Genomic DNA, 11,220 nt, shown 5'->3' on the forward strand with positions numbered 1-11,220 from the left:
TTCGTTTTATTTCGACGAGTTCTTGCTTTCGGGTTGAGCTGCATCGGTTTCGATCTTCAACAAGAGGTAAAACTTGTTATGACGGCTTACGTTCTCGGGATTAGTGCTTCCATCTTTATGATACTCTAATCTTGCTTATGTAATTCGTCGAGTTATCATATATCTTATATAATCTCTGGCAATATTGCTATCTAACCTACAATGGGCTAACATCTATCAATAGAAGGCAGCTGATTAGGTTAAATATCAACGTTGGCTTAGATTATATATGATATCTACCACTCTATGAAACTTCCAATGGCTTGATTGTCTAGATATTGTCCTTCTTTTCATACTTATAGCTGCATCAATTGAGTTTGATCTTATGAGTCGTGATTAGAATCTCAATCTCTAGCCTGCTTCTTGGTTGCCGATTAGGGTAGTATCGGGGTTTCAGCCGATTTTACCTGATTTAACTATATTTGTTTTATATGTTTTATTGATATATTAAATCCGCCCTTTATGTTAAGATCTTGTTGTATTTAAGTATATTGGGCTCTTCGTTTGGTATATTCTACTTGCTTTGATATCTTAATATAGAGTGGTATCGGAGTATTAGCCGATACATGTTTGATCTATCTGATTGGCTATGCTATGAACGTATATAGTCTCATTGTTAGTATATACTTCGATCTAAGTGATTTATACTGTCTCGGCATGGCGACCAATTTATCCCAATCACTTGATTTAAGTATATATCAACATAAAGATTATATATCATTGGTATCTACAACCGATCGAGTAGATTTAGTTCTTTTTTTTTTCTATTTGTGACTGTCGATCGATGCATATATGACATCGGCTCAAAGATAAATGATATGTTTATGGATTTAACCACGGTTTCTTTGTCTTTGTTTCTTGTTGATTGCAGGATCAAATCAACTGGCACGCTAGCATACCCGAAGGCGAGTTTTGGACCTGCACTGGAGTTAAGCAGATCTCCCAAGCCTCGTATTTTCACATCAACACCACTCATCCATCCTACTCCTCCAACTAAACAAAAAAAAATAGATCACCAAATCCACCTCTATCCATACAACCAAACAAAAAACTGGATTGCCATATTCACTCTACCAAACAAAAAACTGGATCGCCATATCCAATAAAATATGGATTGCCATGTCCCATTCAACCTTGACGGGGAACCAAACACACCCTAAAATAGTGGCGGGCCCGCTGAGGGACTTAAGTCCCCTCTCCTCTCCTCCCTCTCCCCTTATCTCACCGTTATGCCTGGCCTCTCCTTCTCTGCTATCTCCTAGCTGTGTTGGCAAGAGCTGGTTTCCAACCAAATAGTATGCACGGAAAACAGAGCGGTCTATTAATACTGTGATTAATTAAGTATTTGCTATTTTTTAAAAAAAATGGATCAATATGAATTTTTTTTTAGAAATTTTGTATAGAAACTTTTTTAAAAAAACACATCGTTTAGCAGTTTGAAGAAACGTACGCACGAAAAACTAGACTAGGGAGTTGGAACCAGCTCTTGCAAATATAGCCATAGACATGTCGCCACCGCCGTTGACCACTCCCCTTGCACCGTCATGCTTGTTTGCTCAATCAGACGCTATGGAGAGCCCCAAGTCCAATGCTTCAAATTCAGCAGTGGATCCGATACCGGTTACATCCGCGGTCTCAGGAGGGACCGATATGGCGTGTCAATGATTTTTGTTTCTTGGATTTGGGGAGTTTGTGTGAATTTTGTCAATGTTTTTTTTAAAACTGACTGTGGATGTTGAATGTGAATTTGATGTGTACTAAATCTGATTGTAGGCTGTGCTTGGATTTGTTTTCGGTTTTTTACACCAAAAATCGTTGACTAGTTGGTCTTAACCTAGTCATATGTGAAGATCGATTTTCACATACCGCTGTCTTAAAAAAATCCTCCGTAAAAATGATGATTTTTATGGACCTTTTATTAGAAGAGGTCGTCCGAACCGTGCCTCTCAGTCGATTAATCGATTTTAGCCGCCTGTTTAAAAACCGTTTTTTATAGTGAACCTTAACTAACGCGTGCTCTCATACAAACACAGCTACGACATACCTAACTGCTCTAGAACGCAGGTATACGTGCCCCGCCATTAGCAAGTCACACGAATAGTATAAGCAAAGTAGGTCTCTTTCTTTTCTCCGATAAGAGTGGGATAAAAATTAAGATTTTCGTGGTGCGCTTTTCAAACTGTTTAAACAATACGTTTCGTGTGAAAACTTTCTATATGAAAGTTGCTCTAAAATATAATATTAATCTATTTTTTAAGTTTGTAATAATTAAAACTCAATCAATCATACGTTAATACCACCTCATTTTACGTAAAAAAATTTAATCTTCATCTTTAGAAGAAAAGAACACCACCGTAGCCATCCATTTCGCCATATATAGATTGCTCTTTCATTTCCCGATCGGTTGATTAATTTCGCATGCGTCGCCTTTTGAAATACTATGCAAATTATGGATGCATGTTTGCAATTGGGCCGGCACGAGTTAAGAAGAAAAATGGGCAAACTAGTACTGGTGCATACACAGTGGGTTTGAGAATGACATGGACGCTTCTAATATTTCCGGGCCCTTTTTACACATGGGCGCCCACGTGGCCTTCCAAACGCGCTCAATCCAATCATCCAAACCGAAAAATAAAAAACCCAAACTTTTTTTTATGCAGTAGTAGTAATTTTCAGAAGAAAGAATGAAAATAAAGGAAAAAGGCTAGCAGAATTGGCTTGGCTCGTCAAACCTTTGGAGTGCGTCCGTGTGTGCGAGCTGCGCCCGTGTGATGTGGGCGGGTGGGTGTTCGTGTCTCCGCTTGTCTCCCCGCGGCGCCCTCCTCAAATATTCTCAACTCCCCAACCAATTCATTCCCCCGAGCTGAGCTGAGCTCTCATTCCTTCCTTCTCCTTTCCGCCGGCCTCGCCTCTCGTCTCCTCCTCTCCCCTACCGATACGCACGCTCGCTTGCTTGCACCTCGCGCGCGAGAGACGAGAGAGAGACGGCGAGCCCTGGCACGCACGAGAAGCGAATCGAAGTGGCGGCGACAGGAGCAGCTGCTGCTGGTGGATTATCCGTCGTCAACATGGCTCAGGAGGACGTCGGTCACCTGAGCGACGCCGGCCTGGCGCTGGGCCTGTCCCTCGGCGGGGGAGGAGGAGGGACGACCGACGCGGCGGCGGCGCACCGTGGCGGCTGCCGGCGGCCGTCGCCGTCGTCGCAGTGCCCGCCGCTGGAGCCGTCGCTGACCCTGAGCTTGCCCGACGACGCGGCGGCCGGCGCGGCCGCGACCGCGACCGCGACCGTGTCCGGCGGGGGCGGCCCTGCGCACAGCGTGTCGTCGCTGTCCGTCGGCGCGGCGGCGGCGGCGGCCGTGAAGAGGGAGCGCGCGGAGGAGGCCGACGGCGAGAGGGTGTCGTCGACGGCGGCCGGGCGTGACGACGACGACGACGGGAGCACCCGCAAGAAGCTCCGGCTGACCAAGGAGCAGTCCGCGCTCCTGGAGGACCGCTTCCGGGAGCACAGCACGCTCAACCCGGTACGTCACGTACGTCCGCGCGTTCTCCTTACGTTCTATTGACTTGCCGCCGCTTAGCCTAGCTAGCCTAGCTGCAGAAAGCTGCACTTGTAGTAGAACACAAGGAGCAAATTAAGATAAAAACATGGCGCATATTAATTTGTGTTTTGTTCATCTTTTTTGATCGAATATATATGGGTCACTGAACCACCGCTTTTGTTTTGTTTCTTCGAGCAGAAGCAGAAAGTCGCTTTAGCGAAGCAACTGAACCTCAGGCCAAGGCAGGTGGAGGTCTGGTTCCAAAACAGAAGAGCAAGGTTAGTATTTTTCATTTTTCGCGACTTTTCTTTCCTCTTCGAGACCAGTATTTTGCAACATGTACACGCGCCAGTGGGCACATATTTGCATCACGTATATATACATATCCTACTACTTTTATCTCAGCAAGAACCTTCAGCGTCGCTTTTCCTTTACGTAATTCAATCATGCATGCATGAGACAAGGATTATGATTATCTCCGTGTGTAGAAAACTAGAAATATTTTGAGAGTGCAGTGCAGTTTGTGGCTGTGGTTGATAAACATTTATCGATCGGTTCGTTTACACGCGTATACTACTACTCCATGCAGGACAAAGCTGAAGCAGACGGAGGTGGACTGCGAGTTCCTGAAGCGCTGCTGCGAGACGCTCACCGAGGAGAACCGTCGGCTGCAGCGCGAGCTGCAGGAGCTCCGCGCGCTCAAGTTCGCCCCGGCGCCGCCGTCCTCGGCGGCCCACCAGCCGTCGCCGGCGCCACCGGCGCCGTTCTACATGCAACTCCCGGCCGCCACGCTCACCATCTGCCCGTCCTGCGAGCGCGTCGGCGGGCCCGCGTCCGCCGCCAAGGTCGTCGCCGCCGACGGGACCAAGGCCGGCCCCGGCCGGACCACCACCCACCACTTCTTCAACCCCTTCACCCACTCCGCCGCCTGCTGATCCGATCCATCCATCCTCATGAATCTGCAGTTCGATCGATCGATCGATCTGCAACACCAAACAGACATAGCACTGCTGCTGACTGCTAGCTAAAGCTTAGTACTACCTCACGTCACAGGTAACATATACACGTGACATACATGGCGATTGGCGACATGATCATCATGCATCATCATCCTCTCCTTGAGCTACTGTTTCTTGCCCTGGGGGATTCCAGCTTCCATTAGCTAGACAGTCCATCTCAGTCAAATCAATCATAGGCTTAATGATAGGATTAGTCAAATTAATTATAGCCGGGCCACAGCTAGTACCCGATCAATGTATATTTTTGTGCATGCATGTAAGTATGTAACTGTGTGCCCCCCTCTCATCACTAGTTAGCTTTTCTTTTCTTTTTTGTTTCACAGGCTAGTTAATTTTCAGAGGGGATCATCATGGGGCAGTGCAGTAGCTAGATAGATTAAGCTTGTATACTAGCACTACTGATGGATTAAAATTCTTAGATAGTGTCACACACGCACAGTGTTGGATCGGATGACGACATGAGCTAGCTTAGCTAGCATGCCTGCCTCCCTCCTGTTCGCTCGGCCCTGTCGGGTGCGTGTACATGTGTTTACTTTTGTATGGATATACGTCTCAATGATTGTGTGTGTCGGGGCTCCCCAACTTCAAAAATTTATTGAGTTGCCATCGCTTTCGCCTCTCTGCTGATTATTGGTTAATCAGGAGGAGAGAGCGGGACTTCGCCCTCTCGTCTCATCTTTTCGTTTGCTTAATTAGGACTTGAGAGCGGTAGCTAGCCATCTGGATCTCTGCTCTGCTGCACGCCATATTAATTAACCCAAGGCAATTTTAACACGTACGGCCACACCACCACTCGCGATCGGCTCTTGCTGCGGGTACGTAGCACATACATGATCGGCCGGTTGCACGTACTGTTGGACACTGACGGTTTCCGTGCGATCATACTATAGTAGTAGCTAGTTCGTTGAGTAATTACTGCACTTAGGTATAGTCAGCGTCGAAGCTAGTTGCCCTTGCTAGCTCCTGCCTTCATGGACTAACTAATTTACACAGGAAAATTATGCGGATGGTGTGTGTGATGAGGGATGGCACGACCAAATCATGACACGTAAAAAGGAGCTTCGCGTCGCGGCGTGGTAGTTAATATGGGAGGCATGCCAAGAAATATGAGCCGGGCGGGGCTTGGCTGGCATGGCCGGCGCGGACGCACGCACGCACGCATGCGCGCGTTCGATCGATCTCTCTCCTGGAAATTTAACCTGGCAGCGGAATTCCTTTTCTGACGGCTTGCTCTCTCTCTCTCTCTCTCGCTGCGCGCTGCGCGGCGGCATCTGGCACGTACTCTGGCCGTTGTGTTGGCCCGGGCCGGTCGGCTGTCCGGTATATGCTGGGCTGCATCAACCGATCTCGTCGTCACGCAGTACGTGTCGGACCTGCCCGCCCCGGTGGTCGCGTCCGCAACAAATCCACCGTGAAGAGCTACGAATGGTCGGAAGGTAATCGGTGTAATTTGGGGGCGTATGAATTTAACAGAGTATAGGAGAAAGAAAGGTATATACGACATATATACAATTGGTTCTATAACCCTTTATAAATTGTGTGTTGCACGAAACAATATATCGATGACGATAGTATATATCGAGGATCAATCATGCATGTAGCATGCGTTGGCGCTACAAACAAGCGAGACTTTGTTATCGTACACGTATATGATTGAGCTTAGCTCTTATTGGCTGATCTGGACGTTTGATGTCGCTTTGGCATCTCTAGTCTAGATCGAACTCTAGATAGTTCCCCGATCTCATAATTTTCTATTCTCCGTACAATATACTATACGACTAGTAGTAGTATATCACATTTACCGGCAGCACCGGACTTGCACCAAAGCATCTGACGGGGGCCGGCCGGTTCCCCGTGAAGGCGATGAAACGGCCGGAGTGCGCGCGAGCGATCCCAAACGAGAGTTTACGCCGGTCACACCGCGCGCGTGCATGCATGCACGTCCACATGCCTCCCGTCCCCGAGAGTTAAATGTGTCGCTCGCGCCTCCGCGACGCGTCGTCGCTCCTGTCCCCCGCGCGGCGCGCATCATGGCGACCTGCGCGCCCTCCTGTGAGTTCTGGACACCAGCGCCGCGTACGCGCATCGGCGCGTTTCGCCCCAGCGTCAGCAACAAAGGCCGGCACGTTCGCCCGAGCCTGTCCCGAGATCTGAGGCAACGATCTGACAAGGTCTGTACTAGCGCGCGGGTCGTTGGGCGGAGCGGCACATCGAGACGGGACCATCTCCTGTGCCTCTCTCTCTCTCTGTACTAGGCTGTGTCAGCCTCTCATCATTCGCGGCGGATTTACCTGTGGATACGCTCGCTGCGGCATGCCCACATGACGTGCCTCACGCAATCATTGGCCACCAGGATTGGGCTCAGCCCTCGGGACCTCAGGCTTTGTGGGATACGTACTTTCCGTACCTATCTTTCTCGCATCGTGCGTGCGTGACAATTTATTCGTTTCGGGGTAGTAGTTGTACAATCAAACGATCCTAATTCTACGTACCGAGCTGCACATGAAATTGGATGAGATCGAATATGATATGGAGCGTACCTACCGGCCGGCGATAGGAAGATTGTTTCTGGATTAAAACTGCCCTCTGTACTGTCATCTCAGGATTGATTTGAGGGCACCAACGGGCGGTTTGCAGGAGAGGAATACAATGCAGGAGATCTACCCGTAGATTTCCGTCTCGCTTCTGCCAACATTATCCTCAGGCTTTTTTTGATGATTTTATATTTAGATCGTCACTGTTCATTTGCGATGTGGAGAGATTTGCTTTCTGCCCGCACGTCAGGTCAATCAGATGAGATATGGAATATATCCGCAGGGAATTGGAACCTTGGCTGACGACAATGTTCTCTCGTTGCCAACGTCCTCTGCTTTCCCACGAGAGAACACCAAGGTTCAGAAAACAAAAGGAATTGCATGTGTTTTTTAGTGTTCGTCTAATCTCTAATGAACCGATCAAACGGTAATTTTTTATAATATATTTCTTTCGGTACCTGTCTACGCATAATGTGACCGCATGGCACCATAACACAGCACGCAGAAACTTACGTTATGGTAATTTTTGGGTGGCATTAGTATGTGGTGCAGAGACACATGTCGTGAATCTGCCACGACCATACGACAAAGTGCGAGATAGCCTAATTGGGTCAAGTAATAAGTTTTCTAGATGAAGTAAAGTAAGTTCTTTGTTTATCTCAACTAAAGTAAGTTATAGTAGTCACACATCACGCGTCGTGGTAAAAGAAAATGAGTAGATCATCCGAGGCAAAGCGGGCATGGTGCCCAGTCACGGCGGACAATTAATCCAAGCCGTCGATCATGTGATCCGCGGCCGAGAAGTCGCAAGCCCGTCGTGGGTCCGTCCTTCCACTGACAGATACTATTACACGTACAGTAGTAAATGCTCCGGAGCAATGCACGTGGGCGGCGAGAGCAAATCTAGTGCAGCAGAGAATTCGAATCATGGGGCCAAGCCAAGCCAAGCCAAGCCGAGGTAGGCAGAGGCAGGCAGGAGATCGAGTTGAGGTCCATAGAGATTCTGCACCGGCACGGCATCGGCATACGTACGCGGATCGCATCGCAGCTTCTCGATCGATCGAACGGACCAAAAGGAGCCCTGGAAACGAGGCCACGTTAGATCTCGACTAGATGGGCTGCGCGCTGGGCTCAGGTGACCATCTCCTGGGCTGATTTTCACCGAGAGGCCAGGGCCTTCCCTGCCGATCCCGTGAGCCGTGCGTGAGCGTGAATCTTCTTCCCTTCCGCCCGCCCATTCGTTCAGCGTGAGCATGTTTCCTCCTCGTGCAATGAATAGCTCATACGTTCGGCGTGAGACGCTCTCTCGATCGGTGGGTGGTCGGCCATCACGGGAGGCTAGTGTTGGTGGAGTACTCGCTTAGAATTGATGGGGGCGCAGGGCACCGTCACACCGGGCAGCGTCTTCGCGTACGTGGTTTGGCTCGGCCGCAGCACAACGATCGCGTACTAGGCGGGGGCGCCTGCGCCCGTGTCTTCTGCGTGATTAGCCGGCTCCGGTGCAGGAGACGCCCCGCGCCGCGCGTTCGAGGTGCCGCGGCTGCAGCATTATTTTCGCCGCTGCACGGTGGAAGCCCAGCGGGTGTCGGTGGCGCCGCGAGGAACGGATGCGCCGTGCGAGGCGGGGAGGACGGAGGACAACGGTGGCACGGGGTGACGGGGCTTCGAGGAGAGTCGACATGTCCAACGGGCCCAGTTTGTCGACAGCCTAATGGGCTATATCATCACCACTGGCCTGGACATAGGAAGTGGGTCCGGCCCATGTACGGCCTCCGGGAAGTCCCCGCCTACAGTACCGGCTACACGTTTTTTTTTTTTTGAACATTCCGGCTACACGTTTAGCTTAAGATTTCAAGCGAACTAGGTGATCAAAGAAAGCTTGTAGTAGTACTAGATCACTAAGCTTAATCCTCTCTTTACGGCTTTACGGTCATCTAAAGTAGGGAGAGTAGAAAAAATGTGAGAGTGCAATCAACCCAGTCCTTTTCCGCGTCGTTGGAAAAAGTTCTACACAGGTACCTTAACAGCGACATTTTTTTATCGACTATTAAAATCGAGAATCAAGTTTTCGTCCAGCCGTGCTAATATGTCACGTCCATGTCAGGCTGCGTCAAACACACAAAACTTCACACGGCAACGAGCCCCTCACAATTTTGTCCTAGGAATCTCCTGCGTTACAGCATCGCCGCTCGACCTCACGTAGCTGTAAAAGTGCGAGGCTTTGGCCTTGTTTAGTTGGGCGAAAGTTGGGTTGTCACGACCGATATACGAGAACATATTTAAATTATTAAACGCAATCAAATTTATTAAATCTAATTAATCTGTCATTAGTAAAATTTACTGTAACACAACATTGTCAAATTATAACGTAATTAAGCTTAAAAGATTTGTATCGCAATTTACACGTAATCTGTGTAACTGACTTTTTTTATATTTAATATTTTTTTATATATATGTATTCAAACATTTAATGTAACAGCGTAAAAAATTTTGCTTTAGGAACTAAATATGACAATTGCAGCATTCACTTCCCCCGGGATGTACCCTTTTCAGTTGCTGATGTGGAGACTAGACCGCAACCTTGTCATTGATCGATGTCAAGTGTGACTTGATGCCTTCAACCCACTGGTCTTTCTATTTTGTCTGCAGTGGAGGAAGCAGCCAAGAAGTGAGAGCTCGGGAAGCAGCCGTGAACCCCATGAACGGTCGAGTTAAGGCCAGCCGTATCATTCCCCCAGGTCTTTGGGAACCACACGAGTACAGAACTGCTCAGATTTTGCTACTGTTTTATCACATTCCAGCCCCTTACTCCGAATGCGTAGGGGTACTCCGTAAGTGCTTACTGCTCAGCAAATACTCTTAAGTAGTACTCTCCGTCGCACTCCCTTCATCTTAAATTGATCATCATATGTATTTATATAGTAAGATTAAAAATAATTTAAATCGTATCAATTAAGACACAATGCACACACTCTCCCACAATGTATGTATCGAATAAAACACTATACCAATTATATCCTTGATATGCATACATTCTCCCTTGCTACATTAATTTTGTTCCGATGAAATCCGTATTTATACGGTTATATGATAATTAATTTGAGAAAATTTGAATTTAATATATGATGATCAATTTGGACAAAAGGTAGTAGCAACTTGAGTTATTGAATAATAAGAGGATCGACGTATCTACAAATGTAGGGAATACCTTCTTTCTAGCTAAGATTGTTCTTGTGTATGTGTTACGGATCCAAATGGTTTGACGTGTGAAGTGTGCGCGGTTATACTGCGTACAGTACAGTTAACAAGAGTGCTATTCGCTACATATTGGTAGAGACAGATTAATTAGCAAGTAATCCATGTCAACTCCACGCAAGCTCGACACGGATTCGTATCCTCTGACTTCCGTAGGATTAATGCATGTCACCGCGTGACATTCTTCCTATCTTAATGGATGAACAATTAAAGTGGTCCTACAAGTTTTATCTGATGCTCAGTTTAGTCCTTAATGTTTCAATCTATCCTTATTACTCCTTCAAGTTTTCAGTTTAGTTCAAACTTATCTTTGAACCAACAACTCTTTTGATAAATGACACTTATACCCCCATCATTCACATATATAAGAGAAAAATTGTATGCTTGATTTTTTTATAGATAATGCATAGTAAATTATGTAAACAAAAATAAATTATGTACTATAAAGTGTATACGATAGCAATAGCTTAAGTTTCATGTGCACATGTTAAAATAATATGAAGTACATCTGCACTGTTGTTTATTCATCTTGGTTTTCTATTTTCTAGTATATAGTTGTATACAAATTAAGGGCAAAAGGGACATTTTCCAATGAAATATTAACTAGAAATAGCCATATGGCATACTAAGTGGGTCCAAGAATAATTTCAAGTCAAAACAAATATTTAGAGGAGCTATGTGGACAAAATGAAACGTGAAGGACCAAATTAAGCCTTCGGTAAAATTTGGGGACTAAATTAGCTATTCACCCTAATTAATCCATCCATTTGAAATCAATGGCTGAGGATTAATTGACCCACAACGCCTTGACCTGTGATTCTGTGAAGTTAAATT

At 46.9% G+C, this 11,220-nt stretch overlaps 1 protein-coding gene across 2 annotated transcripts; it reads left to right on the forward strand.

The window, feature by feature from the left end:
* The first annotated feature begins 2,765 nt into the window (after positions 1-2,765).
* LOC127765218 (homeobox-leucine zipper protein HOX19) lies at positions 2,766-5,201 on the forward strand. Of its 2 annotated transcripts, none has more exons than XM_052290076.1 (3): positions 2,766-3,569; positions 3,777-3,856; positions 4,168-5,201. In XM_052290076.1, exons 1-3 carry the CDS (start codon positions 3,108-3,110, stop codon positions 4,511-4,513), a joined length of 888 nt encoding a protein of 295 aa, XP_052146036.1. In that variant the 5' UTR covers positions 2,766-3,107; the 3' UTR covers positions 4,514-5,201. The 2 variants fall into 2 exon arrangements, with proteins under 2 accessions (XP_052146036.1, XP_052146037.1); XM_052290077.1 differs by having other exon boundaries at positions 2,769-3,560; positions 4,168-5,163.
* The last annotated feature ends 6,019 nt before the right edge of the window (positions 5,202-11,220 follow it).

The sequence above is a fragment of the Oryza glaberrima genome, chromosome 3, assembly GCF_000147395.1.
Source record: "Oryza glaberrima chromosome 3, OglaRS2, whole genome shotgun sequence".
Lineage (NCBI taxonomy): Eukaryota > Viridiplantae > Streptophyta > Magnoliopsida > Poales > Poaceae > Oryza > Oryza glaberrima.

What these genes read in the sequence shown, in the direction of transcription:
- LOC127765218 (XM_052290076.1), top strand. Translation starts at nt 3,108, where the DNA reads ATGGCTCAGGAGGACGTCGGTCACCTGAGCGACGCCGGCCTGGCGCTG. An exon ending in CGCTCAACCCGGTACGTCAC is followed by an intron (nt 3,570 to 3,776) that starts GTACGTCCGCGC and finishes TTCTTCGAGCAG; the next exon opens with AAGCAGAAAGTCGCTTTAGC. An exon ending in TTCCAAAACAGAAGAGCAAG is followed by an intron (nt 3,857 to 4,167) that starts GTTAGTATTTTT and finishes TACTCCATGCAG; the next exon opens with GACAAAGCTGAAGCAGACGG.